The sequence below is a fragment of the Acartia tonsa genome, chromosome 7 (genome assembly GCF_053477335.1).
Source record: "Acartia tonsa isolate MP-2025a chromosome 7, ASM5347733v1, whole genome shotgun sequence".
Lineage (NCBI taxonomy): Eukaryota > Metazoa > Arthropoda > Copepoda > Calanoida > Acartiidae > Acartia > Acartia tonsa.
In genome coordinates, this window is record NC_137266.1 from 41863351 (window position 1) to 41886283 (window position 22933).

Genomic DNA, 22933 nt, shown 5'->3' on the forward strand with positions numbered 1-22933 from the left:
ATGGCGTGTCTTAAAGACCATAGTCAACCTAAATTCTAATGTATGTATAAATCCGTCAAATTTTTAAGATTTACCAATATTTTTCAAATTGACACAAGTTTGTCAATTTTCAACCTTTTTTCACATTTTAAGTTGCTAAAATTATCTTCATTACCTAAGGTTTTTGGTTTTTGAAAAATTATTAATGAAAAATGTAATTTAAAGCATTTCTTTTAAATTTTAGATGAAATTTTGATTTTTAAAATTTTTTTTTTTGGGCTGGAAATGGCCAGAAACCGGTCAAAAGACCGGATTTTAACCATTTTTTCAACTCTAGGGGTCATATCCAGTGTTAAGGAATTCAGATCAGACCTTAAAGCAAAAATCATCATTGGGGCGTACCCAGGAGGGGGCTTGATTTACAGATACCCCCTAAAAACCGGAAAAAAAACGTTTTTATATAGAAATCCCGGCCGGTTTTGGCCGGATCCGGCTCAAATTTTGCATGGAGTCATCCTTTGGTATTCCCCACAGTTGATACTTGATCTGGCAAGATCCCAGAAAAGTGTGGTATATCTACCCCCCCCCCCCCAATTTTTTCGTACAAGGCTAAATTGGAAAGTTGATCAGAGGAGAAACTTACATTGTAATAATATGCGATATTATATGTAAAGATATTACATATTCCAAATGTACGGAATTTACTGCACACCCCTCTAATCAAGCAATGATACAACTTTTTTTGTCATCAAAACTTTTATGAAAAGTTTGTCAACTATATCATGACTTATCATTGTTTGCTTATTATTTATTGATAGCGAAGCTTTTATATAATTTGGGACTTTACGTCAATAAGGCATAAAAACGGTCAGTAGCTACTTTATATTAGAGAAATAAGAATTGTAAGTCATACTTTGTATGTGTAATAGCAAATTTAATTATTTATTGCACCGTGGATAGTAGTAGATCAAAAATTGTAAGATTATCTCCAATTTTATTGGCCCCCGTGCTGCCGAGAGACCGAGCAAACTAAGCTGGAATTGAATTTATGTTTTTTTTTATTTAATATTTGTGGAAAATTGTTAATAATACTTGATTTTTAAGTATGGCTCAGAACCGGTTATCAATCGATTTTAAAGTAAAAATAAACCTTTTCTAAAATGTTGATTAAAGCTTTGCTTTTATGAATGTTAATATCTCTAAATTATAAGTTATGTTTTATTGGGTAAGAAAAAAAAACTTAAAGAGTATAATTTCCAAAGTTCATTTATGTACAATTGGTATAAATAGAAATTACCGGATTACAGATGCGTAGATGTATAAAACAACAGTCTCTATACAGTAAAATCATAATATTTGTAGTTAACTTTATTGTTTTATGATATAATTCAAATAGTTTTTAGGTAACTCATAATGAATTTAATTAACATTTTTTTTTTCTTCAAAATTTGTTTTATGTAGAAACATATACAATATAGGGAATAGTAGCTCTTGCATTGATTATTAAAATTGTGAGCAAGATTTAAGTCAAATGCGCTTAAGAAATTTAACTGTTCTTAATGTTGACCAAACGCATAGTAAAATTAAACGCATATTTAAAAACAGTTTGACCTAATAAGCGCATTTGACTGGAATCTTACTCACAACTTTACGAAATTTTGCAAAAGCTTTTATTTCCTTTTTACGGTATTGACTTCACTTTGAATTTTGATTGTTATCGCTCGGAGTATTTAGTTTCTAGAACCCACATGAAGCTATTTATATAAAAGAAAATGACGTCATACACTACAAATGACCGAAGATACACCAATGCACGTACAAAATTACCAATGGCAGGCCAGTATACATTTTGATTGACCAATGGTAGGCCAGTATGTCGTCATTTTTATAGGCACTATATAAAGCTTCAATCTACATACATATCTAATTTACAAAATATTCCCAAATTTTTCCTTTTGCAGCTTATAATATAATATTCAAAAATAAATTGTTTGTTTGTTATTACTGTGCTGCTTATATACATAATTATCCTTGTTATGTATCTAATTCAAAATCTATATTACCTTAAATTGTGGCTGCATAATTGGAAACCGAATATCCAACCTTGTCTGATTTCCTAAAAAAAATTTGAATTTTAAAATCTTAATATTTAATTAATATTTTATTTTATTCAAACGATTTTGAATAAAAAGAGATTTCAAACTGTCTATCTGTAAAATTCGCGTAAAAATCGCGCTAACCACTGAACCAGTTTGTAAGTTAGAGTGGCTTTATTTTTGTAATTGCATCCCCAGCAGCGTGTGGTTCTATCTTTGTACATATTTAAAGGGGGTAAAAGGCAGAAAAATGGCCAATACCCATCCTAAAGCTTAACGTGCCTCAAAAATCAGCCTTGTGACGTTATAAAAATGGGGATTTTTATCTCGTTTTAGGGTTTTTTCCCCACTATTCTTCTCTCATCTCCCTCATTTGTATGACGTAACAAGGCTGATTTTTGAGAGACTTTGTCCAGGTACCACTTTTGTACCACCCAATTTTAATTTTAGGGTTAAAAACGAAAAAAAAATCTTTTTATGGGGGTTATTTGTTCCAGGAGCAATTTAAATTCGATTAACACACACATAAACATCCTGTTACTTTTATATAGGGAAGATATGAAGAAATATTGCTAGTTCCTGTGTGTGTGTGTGTTATCCTAATTATAGATAGTAGGGGCCTCTGGGGATTCAAATGTATAACTTTAATTGCCAATATCTGTCCAATAATTTGATTAGTTTAATCATGAATTTATGCCTTACTCACACACACACACAGCTACAGCTACACACACACACATATAAACTAAAGAAAATATTTTGAAATAAAACAGCAATTATTTTTTTGATAAATTTTAAAAAGGGGTATGGAAGTTGTTTTTCGTTTTTGTTAGTTACTCTTTTAGGTCAGATTAGGTTATTGCTTAGCAGAATAGGAGCCGTAGAGGTTTTGCAAAGGTAAGAAACCCTTTTCCATAATTTCTACCATACAAAAATAATTTATGGGTGTTTCAGTGATCGATAGACTTTTTGAGGTAAAGTACCTAATGTTTTATTTATATATGCTAAAGTATTGATTTATTATTATTGTGATATTAAATTAATGTATAAACTACCAAACAAATATATAAATAAAACAAGGATGACAACATTCATAAGTAGCCAAAGACAAAACAATGAACAAATTGAGTTGTAGAGCAGATTTTAAGTGGTCATAAAAACGAAGGGAGAAAAAATAAAAATCAATGTATAAATGTCATCTGTAGCATGACCAACAGACTGACGGACCAAGTAAGTTGTATCCTGGACGATCTTTTGTAAGGAGAATCTTCAAAAAAATTTGCATTGTATCTGAAATATCATCCGAGAAAATAACAATTCCCCAATAGGACTGACGAAGTTAATTATAGAGTAGCTTCGCCTGTAACAAATCAAACAGACACATACATACACAAACAATCACACACTTACACAAACACAAATTGCCATCTTTGATTATATTAGTATGAATCTTATCATCATAGTACCCACTCTATAATTTTCTAATCCTAGAAAGTACGTCCATTTTAAATTTATTTCAACTAATAACTACGCCAATAGTATTTTAGGTGAAAATAGGGCAGACAAATAGCATGAAAACTTCCAAAGGCTTTAACTTAGAAATATGTATCATAGCCTTATATAAAGCTCCCTTAGAATGAATAATTCAATCAATTCAGTCTTAAGTGGCGAGGTTTCTGTACTTGACTAGGAACTTTGAGGGAAATTTCAAAAGTGTCAAAAAGGTAGGGAACTTTCCAGCTAAACAAGTAGTTTTGTCGTTTATTTAAATAAAATCAGGAAGGGAAGGGGATATTTGAAGGTAAAATATGTTTGTAGATGTACTCAATGTTTTTTGAACATATTTTTTTATTCTTTGATACTCATTTTTAAAAATCTTTAATAATTCTTTTCGACCAATAATTTACAGAAGAGATAACTTTATACATCACTGTTGATAAAATACATAAATTTATTGTCCATTGTCTTATCCCTTAAGATCCCTGAATTAAAACTATTATTTAATCATTACTGCGACAAAACTTGATTTAACTAATTAAAGGGTTACGTAACGTACATGTACTTGAAGTAACAAGGCGACTTAATAAGTTTAAGTTTCTTCAAATGAATAAGCAAACCTACTCTAAAATCTGCCTGTTTTTCTCTAGGGGCAAATGTCATTCTCTCGACTGGTATTTACTAAGTATATTTGCGATTACTTTTATTTAATGAAATCTTCCAATTTTTAACATGTACAAAACGGCCTGCTTAATTGCTTCAAGATCCATGTCAGATCTATATAGGAAATAAATGTCTATAAACGAGCTCAAGTTTTCCAAGGAATATATGATTAAAACTCATAGTGCTCCAATAATCCATAATAAACTCTCATTGCCCAGAACGATAAGACCCATTATTTTACTTTATTAGAAATAAATTCATTTTTTTCATTTCATGTTGCTATTTACCTTATATTGATGTATTTAATTTCTAATCATAAGAAAAGAAAATTTAAATTTTTAATATGATAAATTTAAGAAAACTATGTTTTAAAAGAATTCGATTGTGGCGACATTTTGTGTGTTCAAATATTAAACTAAAATTGTAATCATCATCATTAACCCTTTGGTGATGGTAATGTAAAGAAAAAAATATAATTTAAAAAAATCTTTTAAAAATCATTTAAATTATTAAATATTTACTTTCTTTTAGATAGTAATGCCGGGTGAGGAAAATAGATTTATTGAGAAATAGATATGCATATAGAAAACTAGCCAATAGGGAGATAATTATATCGAGCCAACTCTAGTATAAGATAGACTGCTGATTTGTTTTTTGAGGATACCCTTACCAATGTGCGTCCAGTATAAAACCTATTTGGCATTGCCTATGAAAATAAATACCGTCATACAATACAAATGACCAACGATAGGCCAATACACAATTACCAATGGCAGGCCAGCGTATATTTGAATAGACCAATGGTATAAAATTATTTTTTATAGGCACTATAAAGGCCTTTGTTATGCCTTTTAAGTCCAAATGCCTTTTGTGATATTCTATTTATTTCTATTTTTTTTCTTTTCTTTGATTTTTTTATGACCACTGCACTGAATAACCAAAAAATTAATAAGGGTACATGGCAGATTTACCACTAGCAAAAATACAGTGATATTACTGTCATAAACACAGTGATTTGCTGTCATAAACACAGTTTTACTGTCAAATTCACACCCGCGTTTTTAGGGGGTATGACAAAAATACAGTTAATGCACTGGCATATTCACAGTTTTGCTGTCAATTATACACCTACATATTGACAAAAATACATCTATTAAATTTATAATTTGTCAATTATACACCTACATATTGACAAATATACATCTATTAAATTTATACCTACTTGTTTATCCATAATATTTAATACATCTATTACATATAGAAAAATGGTGACATTAACATGACCGTCAAGGAAGGTAAAAAACCTGTGTGGTTAACTTGTTATCCTAAAAGTGAAAATTCATTTACTTACACCATAAGTGATAACATCCAACTAAACTCAAGACTGATGAGGGTGCAATGTCCACCGAAATATATTTCAATAAATAGCTGGGAAGTATCAAAGACTTTTTCACTTAGTGAATTTATCAACAGCTATCTGCCTAATCATGTTGGTGTTAAATCTGATAAAAAGCCAAAATATGTGAAAAAGAATTAATTAGAATCTAAATTTAAAAATCATTCTCTGATATCAAATCTAATATATGTTTAAACTAACGTCACCACTCTACACTTTATCTCTATTGTATGTCAATAATCTTTTACAATGAACTCCAATTTAGTTTCCGAAAGTGTAACTAGGTTCGCGTCCTATCTCGAAATTTGCTATTAGCTAAAAAAGCTTCAAACTTCCAAACAAAAATTAAAATTTTAAACATTAAAATTTTGAATGTATAATGTATAAATCGCTTTGTTTTCACAAATTTCCGGAGTAGCTGAAAAAAGGGTCTGCAATAATTGGGTTATCTGCTGTACACTTTAGGAAACTAGGGCTAGAATAGGAAATCCATTTGGAGCTGATCTCTTTTACTATATGCTAAACAAGTTTAATATTTTGGGGTTAAATAGTATAACTTTCCAAATTGGCACTTTTTAACAGTAAAATTTAAACTTATCTGTTATTATAGGGCTTTGATGATGATATAGAATTAATTTCAAGTAATGGTCTGAATGAGCTTATATTAAATAGTGATTTTGGGCACAGTTGTAAGTATGTTGAGCTTAAATATTCGTAGTATTTCAAATAAATCAAATGACTTTAGAGACTTGATAGAGGAAACCAAAAACCAAGACTTTAATTTTTCTTGTTTATGTGTTCAAGAGACGTGGGGAATTAAAAATCAAGATTTAGTATGTCTAAATAATTATAATCTAATCTCAAAAGATAGGAAAGAAAAGAGGGGAGGGAGTTTGGCTATTTATTTATCTCACTTAAAAAACTATAAAGTTATCAAAGAATTCTTGTGCTCTAATGACAATTTTGAATCTCTAATAATTAAAGTTTACATTTCAAGAAACAAGTTTAAGATAATTGCAAACATTTATAGAATACCCTATAGCAATGTACAATTTTTTCTGATTGACTTAACACAACTCTAACATCTCTTAAAATTATGAATGCAGAAGAAATAATTCTTTGCTCTGACTTAAATATTAATCTGCTTAAATATAATGAACATTATCTAACCAACAACTTTTTAAATATGTTAATCTCTCATTCTTTTTTACCAGTTATTACATTACCTAGCAGAATTACACCAACAAGTGCCACTTTGATTGAAAATATTTTCACAAATAAATGGATGGATAATTACAATGCCAGACTTATTTACTCAAATATATCTGACCATCTCCCAATATTTTACTTAAATGTAAGTAATTTAAGGTTAAAACCATTGATAGCAATAGAAAATTTGTCATTGTAAAAAATAATTATAAATATGCAGGTAGGTAAGCCAAAAAAGAGTACTATTTTTCTAAATTCAATGAAGTTTTAAGTTATAACAAATTGGTCAAAATATTTATATTTAATATTAATTTAAAAGTAGGTGTATTTTTGTCATCAAAACTGTGAATTTGACAGCATACTTGAATTTCATGGGTGTGAACTTGACAGTAAAACTGTGTTTATGACAGCGGAAAGGTGTAATTTTGACAGTGGATAAAAAAATATTGCCAAAAATTCAGCTAAAAACGAAATTGACAAAAACACACCCAATTTTTGTTAAAAACACAGTGGCTGTACTTTTGCTAGTGGTAAAAGTGGCAGCACCCCATTAATACATTTATAAATTGCTTTGAAATAAATAGCTACTGAATAAAATGGGTCGTAGAGTTTCTTTCTGACCGTTTGTCTGTCCGTCTTAAAATCAGAATATCTCATAAGAATCTTTATCTAGTATAAACTGTTCTGAAATGTTCTTAGCTCTCAATTTTATATGGCTAATAATTATAAATGATTTAAAGAATTTGTCATATTTTCATTAATTCATAGTTAACTATTCTTTTTATTGTATATTATTAATGTTGTTTTGCATACTTAGGCAAAAATGTTTTTAAAAACAAAACAAAACACATTTCTTGTCTTTTTATTTTAACATTTGATTTTTACTAACAAATTAAAATTAAATATTTTACTTTAACTTTTAGATTAGAGCAAATTTGACTATTTTTATTCCAAATGTAATTAAAATTTTGTACCTTTTTTCTCTTTTTGCTATAAACTAAAATAAATGTTTTTATGTATAAATGTTTATGGTATAAAATTTGTAAAGTTTTTAATAATATATGAGCTAAATTACAGCAAAATATTAAAATAAGCAATATCTCTTAATTTGCAATTTAACATATTACTATCTTTCCTTTTTGCATATTCTAAGGTTATGCAAAAACAATTGGAAAATTATTTTGTAAAAAATTTTTTTTATTAAACATTTTCTACCTTTTTTTGGATGTTATTTTTACTTTCTAACTTGTAACTTGTAAGATAGCTGAGACCAATGTCTTTTCTAACCAGCGGCTAAACCCCATTACTGATTCAGCTACAGCTGCATATTTTAACTATAGGCCGTCTGGATTAGGTACAAACAACAGTTAACGGTGACTGATGGATTTTATAGAGTATTGATTGTTAGTAATAGAAGATTCTTTTTCGTATTTATTCGATTCCGTTGGATAGGTGGATAATAATAAGTAGATAATACTATGTGAGTAATAACTATTCTATTAAACCAAATATGATTTTATTTTAAAAAAAGAAGGTCTTTTTAAATTAAACAGGAAATTACCAAATTACAAGTCTTTTCGAATTAAATCAATTAAATTGCGGTTTACAACCGCAAAACACATAATTTCAATCAAATTTAAACATTGTTGAACACATAAATTTGTTGTAACAGTGTTAAAGTTTTAAAAAGTAATGTTCGATGTGCATGGCAGTAAATACAATGTAAACATGATAATTTAATGAAAAAAGCTTCCCAAAAACAGTTCTGACTATTTATAAAAATCATAAAAATACTAACTGAACAAACTCAGCCATGTGACGTCATAAAAATGAGTAATTATGCATTGATGCATCTCTTTTTTAGGGGTTTCTTTTCCACTTCTTCTCTCATCTCCCTCATTTTATGACGTTGCATGATTAATTTTTGAGACGCTTTGTCCAGTTACATAAAAATATTATGTCCTCCAAGTTTACATATCTGTTTATAAAGTTTATAACTAAATGTAATGTCAAGCATTTTATACTTTTAGTTAGAAAAATGTCAATTAATAAGTAAATCATTGTTATTATATTGGTCAATGTTTGGCCAACATACAGTATTTGTAAAGTAGCTTTACAACTCAAAATACTTTGGACATTAGAGACTATTTAACTCTAATCTTAATTTTTTGTCAATTTAGAGCACCTTGACTTTGGCAAAGCTTTTGATGATTTTTTGCAAAATAAATTTACCTTCTGTTGAACTGAAATCTTGCAATCTACTGATATAAACGTCGGATACCTATAACAGAAAAATTTAATGAATCTGAATCTAAGCATCTCTATAACAAAATAAAATCTCTAAAACGGCATTCTTAATTACATCTACAAAAAAATCATTACATTTATCAAATTATAATTATAAATACTATTTAATTTACTAAAGGAAATAAATTAAATACATCAATCCATAAACAGCAGATTCCAAGATACTATTGTATATAGGTAGAATAGAACACTTATATGGTTACTTCAGCATTAAAAACTTACCGGTTCATCATTGATGTACCACGCCAGAGCAGGAGTAGGACTGGAGGTTGGAACTGTGCAGGATGCAGTCACCATGTCCCCAGCATGATACTCCTTGCGCTCCACCTGGATTTGTGGGCCACGGCTCGGAAATTCTAAAATGAAAAAAGAGGTTCAGTATGTGGATTATATCTTTGGTGGCATTAGGGTAAAAAACCATAACAATGTTTTCTACTGCTGCTATGTCTTGGACTTGCCATTGATATTGGCTCATATAAAAAGGCACAAAGCCTTACCATTATATTACTATACTAGCGGCTTCGCCCCTAGCACCTAGGGGCTTTGCCCCAAGAGGTGATACAAATATTTTTTGTTGGCGAAATTCGTAAAAGGACAAAGGAAATCTTCAGCAAAAAAAAAAGAAAAAAAAATTAGGGGGATTTTTTGTTTTTTTGGAGGGTTGGGGGTGTCACACCCCCCAAGAAAATAGCCTAAAACCACCACAGGACCAGTAGGTATATACCCTGAGGAGTAGAATCCGATCGGTTCAGTGGTTACCGAGATCTTAAGGGACGGACAGACGGACAGACAGACGGACGGACAGACATCATTCTTATTACTATATATCCTTTTTTTGTAGAGCCATGAATAGTACATTTTTTGTGTCTTTATTTTATTTTGAAAGTTGTTTTGATTACCTAACCTTGACTTACAATGCAATGTTTATTTTATTTTCCCGTAATTTCCCTTTTTCCATCAACATTCAATTACATTTTGAAATAATTTATTCTTTTTTAAACTTTGTAATATCCGGATGAATTATCATCGCTGCAATTCACTTTATCTGTGTTCATGAACAGTTATTAAATATATTTTTTGTTGTTGATACTTTTAAAAATTTCATTTATATTTGTTTGAAGAAAAAAAACAACATATTACTGGCCCAAATTAAATACCTTTTTTAAAAGGGCTCATTTATGGATAAGTCATGTATCCTCTTATATAAAGTAGGACACTTTTTTTGTCTGTAGCGAAGGATCTCGCTAACCGCTGAACCGATATGGTTCACCTACTTATACCTAAAATAAGCTAACTTTTTTCTCGTGCATTTAATTCACAATTTAGATTACGTTTGATGAAAACTGAAAAAATTATCATATATATTAATATTTATAATTCATGTACAGAATTGCAGTACAGTACATTGCAGATTAAATTATGAATTTAGTTTAGCGTCAAAGTTATGGCCTTAAAGGACATTATAATATTTGTTTTTGCAGGGATCTTAAGGGATAAGACAATGGAAGGTAAACTGATTTAAATCTCAAATTTAAAAAAAAACTACCCTGTGTGTAGATTAGAATCATTTGTAGAAAACTTTTGACACTGCAAGATTGCAAACATCCTTCAAGATTTAATTAAAGTATTTAATGTATTTTGGCTAACGAATATTATAACGTGTTTAATAGTTTATAACACTTAGGAGACCAGTGTATTTTATAGTCCAATGTACTCAATTATGACCAGAAGTAGTGCAACAAAAGCAGTAAAGCAGAGTTATCACAATATTGGATAGTTCATGAATTTTTTTCAAAAATGGCCAGTTATTATTAATTATATATTTTTTCAATAGATATTATATTTCACTGATCTTTGTTTGGATTTTTAAAATTTGACTACAAACAAGGAAAATTGTCTTTTTAGGCTTACTTTAGCAACGTTTAATTGTGGACGCATAAAAAAACATAAAAATTTAAAATAATTGGGGGGGAGGGGATGGAGGTTAAAACATTCTCTGAAATTAAAACTTGATGTCCTTTAAACTGTATGAAATGAAGCCCAGACCACTTGAAAACTTACACTGCACCCTACCTTATAATTTTAAAACTTTTGGTGCAATCTAAAGTCAACCGATGCGAAATAGTATGACAGTAGTATGGGTTGTCATATTTTACTTTTACTCCCCTATTCACGCTACATTTTTTTCTTATTCAAAATATTTTTAAACTGTCCTAATCTTTGTTCTTCCTTTTTGATCTGTGTATTTTTTTCTATTCGAATAGTAATTTAAATCCTTTAAACTGATTTCCACAAGCTGATGTAAAACAACCACAAAAATTAAATAAAACAAGTTCTTGTGGATTTATAGAATATAAAGAAATCTATAAAACCAGCCTTTTAAACTCATTGACACACAGAACTGATAAATGGTTTTGAAATTAAACCTGAAGTGTTTTAGTTTCAAATCTAATTTCAATATTTATATAATTTGACTGCTGTAATATATCATACAAGGGCGACAATATACAGAGTCACACTCCTTGAAAATAAATTTTGAATGGGAAATATTCCTAACCCCTTAGGACTACAGAGGGGCTTAACCCTTAAACCTTAACTATTGTGTCCTAGTGCTGCAAAGCTTATTTTCTATATATTTAAAAAATGGGGGGGGGGGGGTTAAGCGGTTTATGTTTTTGACCACCTTAGCCATAGATGGCCTAATACTTTCATGGGATCAGAACTTAATTTCAAAAATCTGTTGAATTTTAGATGAATCCTAAATTATTTTATATCATCCTAGTGTTATTAGTTTTCATTTGTCCATAAAGATCTCACTTGCCAATAAACTGATTGTATTCTCCATTTTAGGGCATTTCTAAAAAGGTACAGGTTGGTTTTACGCTATAACATCTCCCCTTTCAAAAACAAAGCCCAGGTGCGCACATGTATCTAGAGCTGAATCTTTAAATCGTTTAGTGGTGCGCTAAATCAGGGCAATCCAGTTCAGCGCACCAAGATATTATTAGATTTCAATCTTTAAATCAAAATGGAATGGGCGAACCAGCGCGCCCAGTGGCGCGGTACTGGTGCGGCAATGGCACTCAAAGAGTGTCATTGCCGCGCCAAACCGGGGTGAATTGGATCGCCCCGATTTAGCGCACCACTAAATGACTTAAAGATCCAGCTTATTTGTAAGGTATTGTTTGTCTGAAGCAACATATCATGAGAAATAAAGACTGGCTATATTGTGCTTTTAAAGGAAGATTTCTACATATCTTGGATTGTTTTTTGTCTATATATCCAAATCCTCCGCTTGAAAACTGGTCCTTTAAAGGTTGGAGCCGAAGGTGCTTGTATTGCAGTATAGAAAAATTGTGTATACATTATTGATTATATTTTTAGTGAAATGACAATTTTGTATCATTATAAAAAGTGTATGATTCACACTTTGTAAAACGTTTAAACCTTTTTAATATCAAATTGCTATAATGCAAGGGTTACAAAATTCATAAAAGCGAAGGTAGATCAAAAAAGAGGTTTACAAACCAAAATCGAGGGCTTTCAAAGAAGATGTTAAATTTGAGAACGCTTCCAAATTATACCTAATTCTTACAGAAATCTTTCTCTCAGTATTTCTATAATAATAGCTAACCATTATAAATATAAAAAAGAAAAACAATAAATGTACAATAGCTACGCCTTGGAAATATTGAAATTGGCTCGAATTTCGTATAGAAACATTTTACTCTACAAAAAAGAGTAGAATTCATAAAATATTTACAGTTAATTGGACTTTAAATTATAGTTTATTTTATCCACGAATACTATGGGAAAAGGAGAAATGTATTTTTTTATCAAACAATCAAAAAGTTCTGCATATTGTATCTTAAATATTTTTGAAGATCTTTTTTAATAAATAAAAAAAGACAACTTTTTCTATAATTAACGAAGTAAAGACATATTGCAACATTTTAAAATACTTTTTACATAAAAGTGATAGGATGGTTGTCTAACTTTATATGTGTCTGTCTGTCTGTTTGTCTGTAGCGAAGGATCATAACCATTTTAACCATATTATAGAAAAGTTAAAATAATCGTGTACGAATAGAAAAGACAATTTACTTCAATGACAATTAAAGTTTAATTTTTGTATATAAATCATTAAATCCCTTCAACCGAAGTGTGGACGCTATCCCCCCCCCCCCCACTCCCAAATTCTTACCCCTAGCTTAACCAACAAATCCTGATAATAGAGTAGAGTAACAGGATGTGTGTCTTCAATGACAATTAAAGTTTAATTTTTGTATATAAATCATCAAATTCCTCCAACCGAAGTGTGGACCCTATCCCCCCCCCCCAAATTCTTACCCCTAGCTTAACCAACAAAGCCTGATAATAGAGTAGAGTAAAGGGATGTGTGTCTGTATGTTTGTACCGAATGATTTCGCTAACTGCTAGACCCATAGGGCTCTCCCTAACAGGGTAGCTACTCATAGGTCCCGGAAAGGTTTATAACTATTTTGGGGGAGGGTACTAACACCCTCTGAAGAGAAATCACACAAAAAATATAAAAAAAATTCTATTTTTGGAGACATCAACGCAACATGGATATAATCTGACAAAATCTGTTAATATGTATCATATCGTTTGAAATAAAAACAATATATATAGGGGAGCAGCAGCTAGTATAAAAAAGTATTAATCTTTTTGGTCCAATAACAGTTTAAGGGGTATTGCCGTCAATTTAGTTCAATAATAATTTAGGTTTCATATTTGTATATAAATTGTCATGTACAGCATATAATTAAAGGTTTAGGCCATACAAGTAAAGCAAAGATTTTTTTTAAGTAGCGTAGCTACTCTTTAACTGAGGTTATTCTATCCATACGTACATACGTTATTCCTGCTAAGTAAGTTTAAAAACCAGTTTTAAACATTTAATGAAAAAATTTAAATTGAATGTAAGGTTTTAAAAGTAACCTGAAAGCAAATCAATACATAACGAAATTAAGAAACGGTCTATTTATGGGAGGCTGCCACTTCTACCACTAGCAAAAACTTAGTCACAGATTTTTTGACAAGTGGGTGTGTGTTTGTAAATTTTATTATATATCTTACTAGAAATATGTTAATACCTGCTAACTAATAACTGCCATTAGGTCGACAAGTAGTTATAGTGTCATTATGATAGATTGATAATATGTCAGCTACTACCACTTTTTCTTAAACCTATAAAGTCGCCATATACCCTTGAACTTGCCTATCGCTAGAATGTCAACCATCAATATTGACATTGAACTTAATAATATGTCGACTATATATGTGACAATTATTAAAAAATCCATTTAGTATTAACACCATTAAATTATACATAAACCCCAAAATATTATTAATGATAAAATAAGTTTATATTTTGCTAATTTCCAAACAAATTATGGCTTCACACCATTAGAGGATAAATAAATGGGTTTTATTTAATACATCATTAACAGCTTAAACACATTCATAAATTTATTTTCATATCAAAAGGTAGCGAGGGTCAAAATAAGCATTGGAAATCAAACCTGATATACCATATCCTATTAGGAATCACCTTATTTATCACTATTTACAAATATGTTTTTTTTTTTAGAGAAACTACAATATATTTCTAAATATCTGTCTGATAAAGGAAAATATTATTTATTTTACTTTGTTTTATTTGTAAACTAGCGGATACGCCCCTAGATACCTCTAGGGGCACTTAAGGAGGGGGTAGTTGAATTTGACAAAAAAAATTTTTGTTTTAGATTTAAAAAGAAAAGAATAGTTGGCAGTGGTCGACCCCTACCTCCCTCCAATTTTAATTATAGTTTTTTTTTCAAAATTTGGAGGTGACTTTTTTTTCTTGGGAGGGTTGTGGTACCCACCCCCGAAAAAGTTATATGCCTTTTCATGACCTATGAGAAGCTACACTGTTAAGAAGAACCATTTCGTTTCAGCGGTTAGCCTGACTGATTTCTCGGTACACACAGACAAACATCCTGTTATTTTATTATAAGGATTACAGAATGAACCAGTCTAAACAGTTTTTTTCATTATTATAATAATTAATGTTTTCAAATAAAGGTTGACACCACTACATATCATTTATAAAGGGAAGAATTAAAGTTCCATTTTATAGTTTGTATAAGAAATCAGAGCGTGCACAGGAATTAGCCCATGACAACATGACAAGAAGGTGTTGTGAAAAGAAGGAAAGTAAAAAATTAAGAATCATAAAAGCAACCAACGTTATTAATAGTCTAATTTAAGTTTTTGCTTAAAGATTATCAGCGGGTTCCTTCAAAATGCCTAGTGAAGCACTGATCCCCCCCTTCACTGTTATTTCTTAACTATTTGGTAAGGGCAGTTTTGTTTGTATGTTTATTACTTTACGTCAGGCAAGGATAAATACCCTCTATCCCCATATTTTGTATCAAATAAGAGTTTAAGTTTTAGTGCTCGACATCTTAAAGCAGCCATGACGCTCTAAGACAGCTGACACCTATCTTATTCTAAATAAGCAGTCAAGAAACAACCTAATGTTAATTATGTATTAATGTAATATTTAAACTAAAACATTAAAAGTAAGTTAAAATTATGACCCCGACTGTCTTATGAGTTGGAGGTGTTAATTAGCTTTTAAAAGAAAAGTAATTTATTTTGTCTGTCTCATTTATAACTTAGTATAATTAGTTATAACATTTCATTCCTAATTATTATAAGCATGTTCACATTCTTAAAGCTTTTTTTGTGTTAAAGATGGTATTAATATTTGGTTAGTGTAATTTAAAAGGGTTCTTGAGGTATAAGGTAATGGATGATAAATTAATTAATGTACATCCCCCATGATGAAAAGAATGATTGTCACTTAAGAAGATTAAGATTATTGGTTGAAAAGTTTGGACTCTACTAGATGAAACAAACCAACAAACTTCAAACAAAAGACTTTTGAAAAAAAATCCACTCTTTATGGTATGTTTTTTGTCTGGAAGTTGTATGTATTTTATATTTTGTGACTGTTTTTGGGCCAGTGTATTTCCCCTAATAAGACATAACAGCAGAAGATAGAAAAGGTTTAATTTTACCAAGCAGCAAAATTAGACTGACAGACCAGTTGACATGTTTGCTAAAAGAAGAAAAATTGCGATTCTGATTAAAATTTGGTTTAAAGCATTCCATTGTAAAATAACACAGGTATTGTTGCATTCCATAAAAATCTAACATATTTTAAGTATCATTAAGTATGATTTCAAATACATAAATTAAAATATTTTTTAGTACTGCATAGACTCAATAACATATGTATATAGGTTTTTTTCATCTGTGAGGGAATTTCTATTTTTTCACTAATGGACAACCGGCCGAACACATCAAAGTTATATAGTAGCTATGCTTCTAAACTTTAAAAATTCTGTTAAACTTTTATTCAAAAAGCAAATTTTTTCTTAAGAAAAAAAAATCTGTCAAAGTTGAAAAGGGCAATTTCCAAAATGAAACATGTAAATTAAAAGTTTCCTTTAAAGAATAAGAATCATGGAGAAGAGACTTTTTAAAATATGCTGAATTTTTTTTAGATAATTTTAACTTACTTGTCCTAAAATTCTGTTGAGCCTTATCGTTAGAGCCCTAACCCTGCGGGGAAACCCAGTGCCCATTATAACCTAACCCAACCTGGACTATAGTAATAAACACACAAACAAAAATCTACCTGCCCTTATTTAGTTTGGTTAATTAAAGAAAGAAAGTTTCCAGTGCTCAACAAAGTGATTGAGTAAAGCGCCCATTAAATTTACAGACAATAATAGATGAAATATAAAATTATTGTACAATGACCTATCCTCAAATTCCTGAGTGTATAAAACTTGAACCATCTTTGTCAAGAATTTTGTGCAACTTTAACGTCGCTGCAAATTATAAAATTAGGCCATATAAAGTTATTTGGTCAATATACCTATACTTTACAACTTTGTCTTGCAGGGTGGTTTTAGGCTGTTTTAATCCCTTTACTCGTCCTAAACTCCTATAAACCTTTGAGATCTTGTTACTTTCATAAGAGTATTTAAAGCTCCAATACTAGTAAGAATGATGATCAATCTTACAGTACAAATCATAAGAGTAGTTGTATGTTGACTAAAAGTTGAAACTATAAAAGTTACAAGTTTTTAGGTATGCAGCAGAACAGGTGCGTGCACAGGATAGTTTGAGGTGTCCAAATATTTTACACTCCTTGTTGACATATAAATGGATGTATTATTATTTGGATCTTAAACAAGATTTTCATTTGATATAATAAAGTGAACTCTGTATCGGGCTAAAATTACGATCTACCCCATCCTCTTTCCTCCTACTGGATAAAAGGCCCGACCAAAAAATGCGGGGGGAAATTGCAACATAAATTGACGACAAAATTTCTCATGTTATTTCATCGACATATTCTACATCCATTATCATATAAAAAGGATTTTTATGTATTGTATTCTAAATAGAAATAATTCTTTTATCAAAATAAATCATTCAGAGGGAGAGAAGAGAGTGTTTTTCCTGAATATACAAATTAAGCAGTACCTACTCCCTTCCCCCTGTATTCAAAATAATGGTAGGTGAGGTAAATTTTTCCTATGCCTAGCACCTGCAGGGTGCCTTTACCCTTTTGGGAATTATACCTAATGCGCAATGATTTATACCATATTAAATTTATATAAAAAAAATCTGAATGTGTAAGACCCTGGTAATTTCAAACCCAATTGTTACAGTAATCTTAAAGCAATGTTTTAAATCAAGCCACCAAAGCTTACTTTTAGAGCATTGTAGAGATTCTATGAATCAGTGAACGTAAATATTCAGCAAATTGAACAACAAACGAAATATATCCGTTTCAGAGGTGCTAATGGTTGCAGAATTTCTTGAAAATTAAAGGTTTTATTTAGAGGCTTTCTGCCTTTTGTAGCTCAAATACGTTGTTAAATGTATCTGCTTATGTTATCACGTTTCTAGATTTTAATATTCACAGTTAAATCTCATTTAGATTGTCCAAAGCCAAATTAATTACAAAATTGTTTCTAATTCCATTTACACATTTCATTGTACTTCTTATATTGTAAAATTCTAAATGGCCTTCTTGCAATACAAGAAAAAAATATTTCTATTACAGTTGGAACCACTTTGCTCTGCCACCCATTCTCTCTTTTTTAACCCCTCCTTACCATACTATTCCATTTAAGTTCTGTTATATAGAGCCCCTATCTTAAACTTTTGCAGGTGTTCTGCAATTGAGCAAAATTTAAAGCAACAAGAATGATTGTGTACATAATTATTAATGCAGCCAAGAACATTTTAAAGTAAAATGACTAAAACTCTCTTGGTTGTAGAGAGATTTTAATAGCTTGATTGCTTACATTTTGTAATATGATATATATTTATATATTTAATTTTCAGATTAACAGCTTGTAAAAATGCTATATTTAGGTGATTAATATAATTTCACTTGTTAAAAAAATATTTTTAAAATAATCCTTTGCTATCTTTTCATTTTATACTTTATTGAATGAAATATTAAAGTTTAGAATTATTTTGAAAGTTGAAATGTTTCATTTAAAATTTTTGTCCTGCACATTGCATTTCTTTTTAAATCCCCAGATCAAAGTTTATTCATCAAAGTTACCACATTCAAATTTGAATCATTAATTCATAAAAGTTGTTCTGTTTTTTTTATGTTTATTTTAATATCAATAAATAAGATTGTAATGTTTTGTGTAAGAAAATAATGGAAAATAGGTATAAAAGTTGACAAGATTGAGTTCATATGTTATGAACTTATTTAACAAGATATTTGTAATTTTGAGTATTCATCTATTTTAACAATAAAAAAAACTTTTGAATGGATAAGAAATTTTCTACTCTTACAGTATTATTAAACTTTATGATTGATTTTTTCTTGTAAAAAATGATTTTCTTATTGTAAAAGTGCTGCTTGTGTACATATGAAAATAGTTGTCCTGTTTATTTAATTTAGAAAAGCATTGGCTAGATGCAAACCCAACTTCCTTTGCAACAACAACAAACCTACACTACAAAATTAAGATACAACTCCAGTATTTATATGCATATATTATTTCAAAAAGAGTTTTTAACCTGTTGTAAACCACATAGAACATACATATATTCTTTGGTGTAGTAAATAATTATATAACCTTACTGAAACCTTTTAGAGATCTTGAGTAAAATACTTATGTAAAGAATGATATTTTATATAAAATTTACGTGTTTAATTTGATAAATTATATCAATTATATTAAAACAAAGAACTACTTAAGCAGATTAATTAAACAAGAACTTTTCCTCCAGATGATATTGGACCAAGAAATTAGTACCCCTTTCTTTAAAAAAATTCTCATTAACTCTCAAAAAGTCATATACATACATGTCTGCCATGGGGAGAAGGGAGGGGGCAAAACCTGCAGGGCTGCCTTATACACAATATCACCTAACTAACCTAGCATAAGGTAACCATTGAAACCAGAAATACTACCTAACCTGTGTTTAACTTATTTCTGCTATACACTTTGAAGAAAAACCCTGCCCCAAAAAACGACTTTTTAGATCTTGGACAAAGAGGTTGTTGCCCAGAATCAATAAAAAGGATAATGCCATTACCACCACCACTTATCAAATTTTAAAATCATTCATTAAAACAAATTAGGCAAAATTTAATATATGTTTAGTAAGATTTCCATTAGTATAATATAATATTATTAATTTACTTAAAATGCTTATACAAAATATGAAGTAAAACGTCATATGATACAAATATGAAATACTTCTAACCTTTTCTATTTATGCTTAAATTTGCAAGTAGCAAATATGATTTATGATTCATTTTGTCTGTCAGTCTTGCGGTCAATTTGTAATGCTATAGGGGAAATGTGATTTTCTCAGCTGCTATATAAGATAAACAGGTAAAAAATTTCATGAAAATTATCTTTACCATAAATCATCCAGTATGTAATTTACTTTGTCCGTTGCCCTGTCAGTCATCCTACAAAATATACATATAAAAATATGTACAAAAAATAAACATGAGAAAGGTTTTGGGATTATTTTCTTCAAAATATAATTGATTTTAACAATTTATCAAATCCTCTTTAAATATTCAAAGGTCAGTTTATACTCTAAGGTCAGATAAATCTTCTAAAAGAACACTAGTTAATTTTTGTTTTTGAAAAGAATATATAGGGTAACTTTGCTTCTAAAATTATAACTTTACAAGAAAAAACAACACTGAAAAGTGAAAGGACCAGGGAGTAAGGGGCAATAGACTATAAATTATGTTTACTTGTACCCAAATTTTTAACTACACATAATTCTTAATTGTTCGCTTAAAACTTTGGGGAATTTTTAAATTTTTGTTGGTCATACCAGATTAACAGTGTCTAAACTTTTCTAATAATCTTTCTAAAAATGGTAATTTTATTTATCATCATTGGACTTTATTTCAAATTTATTGTCCATTGTCCTCTCCAACAAATCCCTGAGTCTACACAACTCTAAAAGTTAAGTAACCCACATTAATTTAAGTTCATGGACAATTTAAAGTCATCTTGGTTTCTCATTTTATCCAGAGAAAGGACAATAATTGGTAAATTAATTTTCATTACTACCCCCCTCATAATAACAAACAACCCACCCATGTTAAAAGTTAACACATGTCTAATGTTTATTTAGGGGAAGATTAACTTGAAGTTAAAGGTGTATTGTCTATTAAATTGTGCCTTCCTAAAATGGCAATGATTTTCCACCCTTCAAAAAAATATTTTGATAATAAATTTAAAATAAGGGGGGTTGGTACTTTAAAAAAAAAACAACTGTAGTTTCCTTACTCTACGGGGCTACCCAGTACTAAATATAACCTAAACTAACCTGACCTATGTTTGTATTGAAATCTTGATTAAATTGTAACCACCAAAAATGTAAATTCTTTTGTTTAAATATTGAATTTAAAATGATATACATTGAAGTTAACCACGGTTGTAATGGCTGCCAAAACAGATAGAATATAATTTCAAAAGCCATGAAACCGGACTAGTATAACATTACAGTAGAAGGCTATTATAGCTAGAAACCTAGATGTGATTTTGGAGAATTAAATACCCTTGAAACTAGACTTAGATAAGATGTATCCATTGCCAATTTGAAAGTTGTTAAGGTTAGCGGTATTTAATTTTTATTCTTCTGAATTTTAATTTTTTTAAACAGCATAAAACTATGCCAACTTTTCGTAGTACATGGACAATACAGGGCAGGTATGTTCATAAGTAGCGCAGCAATATAAAGTTAGAATATTAAAATGTTTTAATTTTAGTTTTTGACCTTAGACAAATTAACAAACATTCAAGAATTTTAAAGCTTTAAAAAAAATTATCATAAGTTAAAAAGAATCCTTTTGTTTTTCTAAATTTAAATTGTGAGTAAGATTAGATTTGTAATATACACATTTAAATCTAAACATAGACATAAGACTATTTTAAAGAAATTGAACTCTAATATTTACAGTACAAAAGGAGGCAAAAAAGCATCAAATTTAATTGTGATTGTTCCATACGTAACATCTTTTGAAATGGATTAAGAATATACTTTGCAATGCAATCTTAACATACTATTTCCCGTGGTTTTAGAGTGTTTTAAAGTACCAGCTAATTTTTTGTATCTCAAAAAATAAGTAAGGGAATAAGGAATGATTTCTATTACTAAACTTGATTCCTGAAAAAATGTCTTTAAATATACAAATTTATTTCAAAATACATTGAAAATATCATTAAGTTAGAAGACTTCACAAAAATACCAATTCTTTTAAATTTAGAATTTTTTAATATTGTTTTGTTTTTCTATTAACGTTGACCTAAGGTCTTTCTATCTAGAAATAGCCTAGAACCATCACTGGTCCAAAAACACTTCCTTGAACCAATAGCCCAGTCTTTTACAGGATCTTAAAGGACAAACTGACATCTTGTTACTTTAATGTTTGTTCTTGGTAAGATTATAGGAACATACTTCCTTTTATGTTGTAAATGAAATATATTCAAAGCTGAGAAAATGAACCAATCTACCTAACACAACATTACATACACAGGGATAGGCCAGTGAAATATTATTGTTTATTCAATTAAACATCTTTGAATTTAACAACATCCATAAAAGCGAAGCACTGAAACGGTAGGACAAACGGACATTAAAACTTGTATAATGTCAGAACTGAATAATCAGAATATAAATGTATAAGAATCTAAGCAAAATTGTAAGTAAAATTGTTGAAAAACTGCTTGATACAGAATAATGTTTATGGACATACTTACAACTTTAGGACTTTATTATAGAGTTGCTTCTCTTATAAAATTGTACTTTGTTGTCCCAGGAATCAGTATACCAAAAATCAGATCAATCGGATTATTAGATCACATAAAAATTAGATGTTAAAAAAGCAAAAAAAAAACATGTTTAAAATGGACGTACGGACATTCTGTTAATGTTAATTATAGAGTTGGAACGCTTTCTAAATCGTACCTAACTACATCAGGAATCACCATGCAAAGTTTGAAATCAATAGGACAATTCTAACATGCCTAAATTAACGAAAAAAGCTATCCGTTACGGACGGACGGACCGACCCTAAAAACACAGAGAGGGAAGATTATGAATTCCACTAGTACCCAAAGTTGGCCTAAGAAATATTAGTACTTATTTCATTTTAATCCATTGGTTCCAAATGTACAACATAACAGGTAAT

General features: G+C 29.6%; 1 protein-coding gene across 1 annotated transcript in view; it reads right to left on the reverse strand.

Annotated features, from left to right (window-relative positions):
* LOC145323781 (uncharacterized) overlaps positions 1–22933 on the reverse strand; it is an 83572-nt gene that overhangs the window by 30362 nt on the left and 30277 nt on the right. Inside the window, exons 5-7 of the mRNA XM_080166318.1 lie at positions 9370–9503; positions 9073–9121; positions 2043–2095 (exon numbers count right to left, since the gene is read on the reverse strand). Of these exons, the coding sequence (XP_080022444.1) occupies positions 2043–2095; positions 9073–9121; positions 9370–9503 (236 nt within the window). The remainder of the gene's footprint in view (positions 1–2042; positions 2096–9072; positions 9122–9369; positions 9504–22933) is intronic.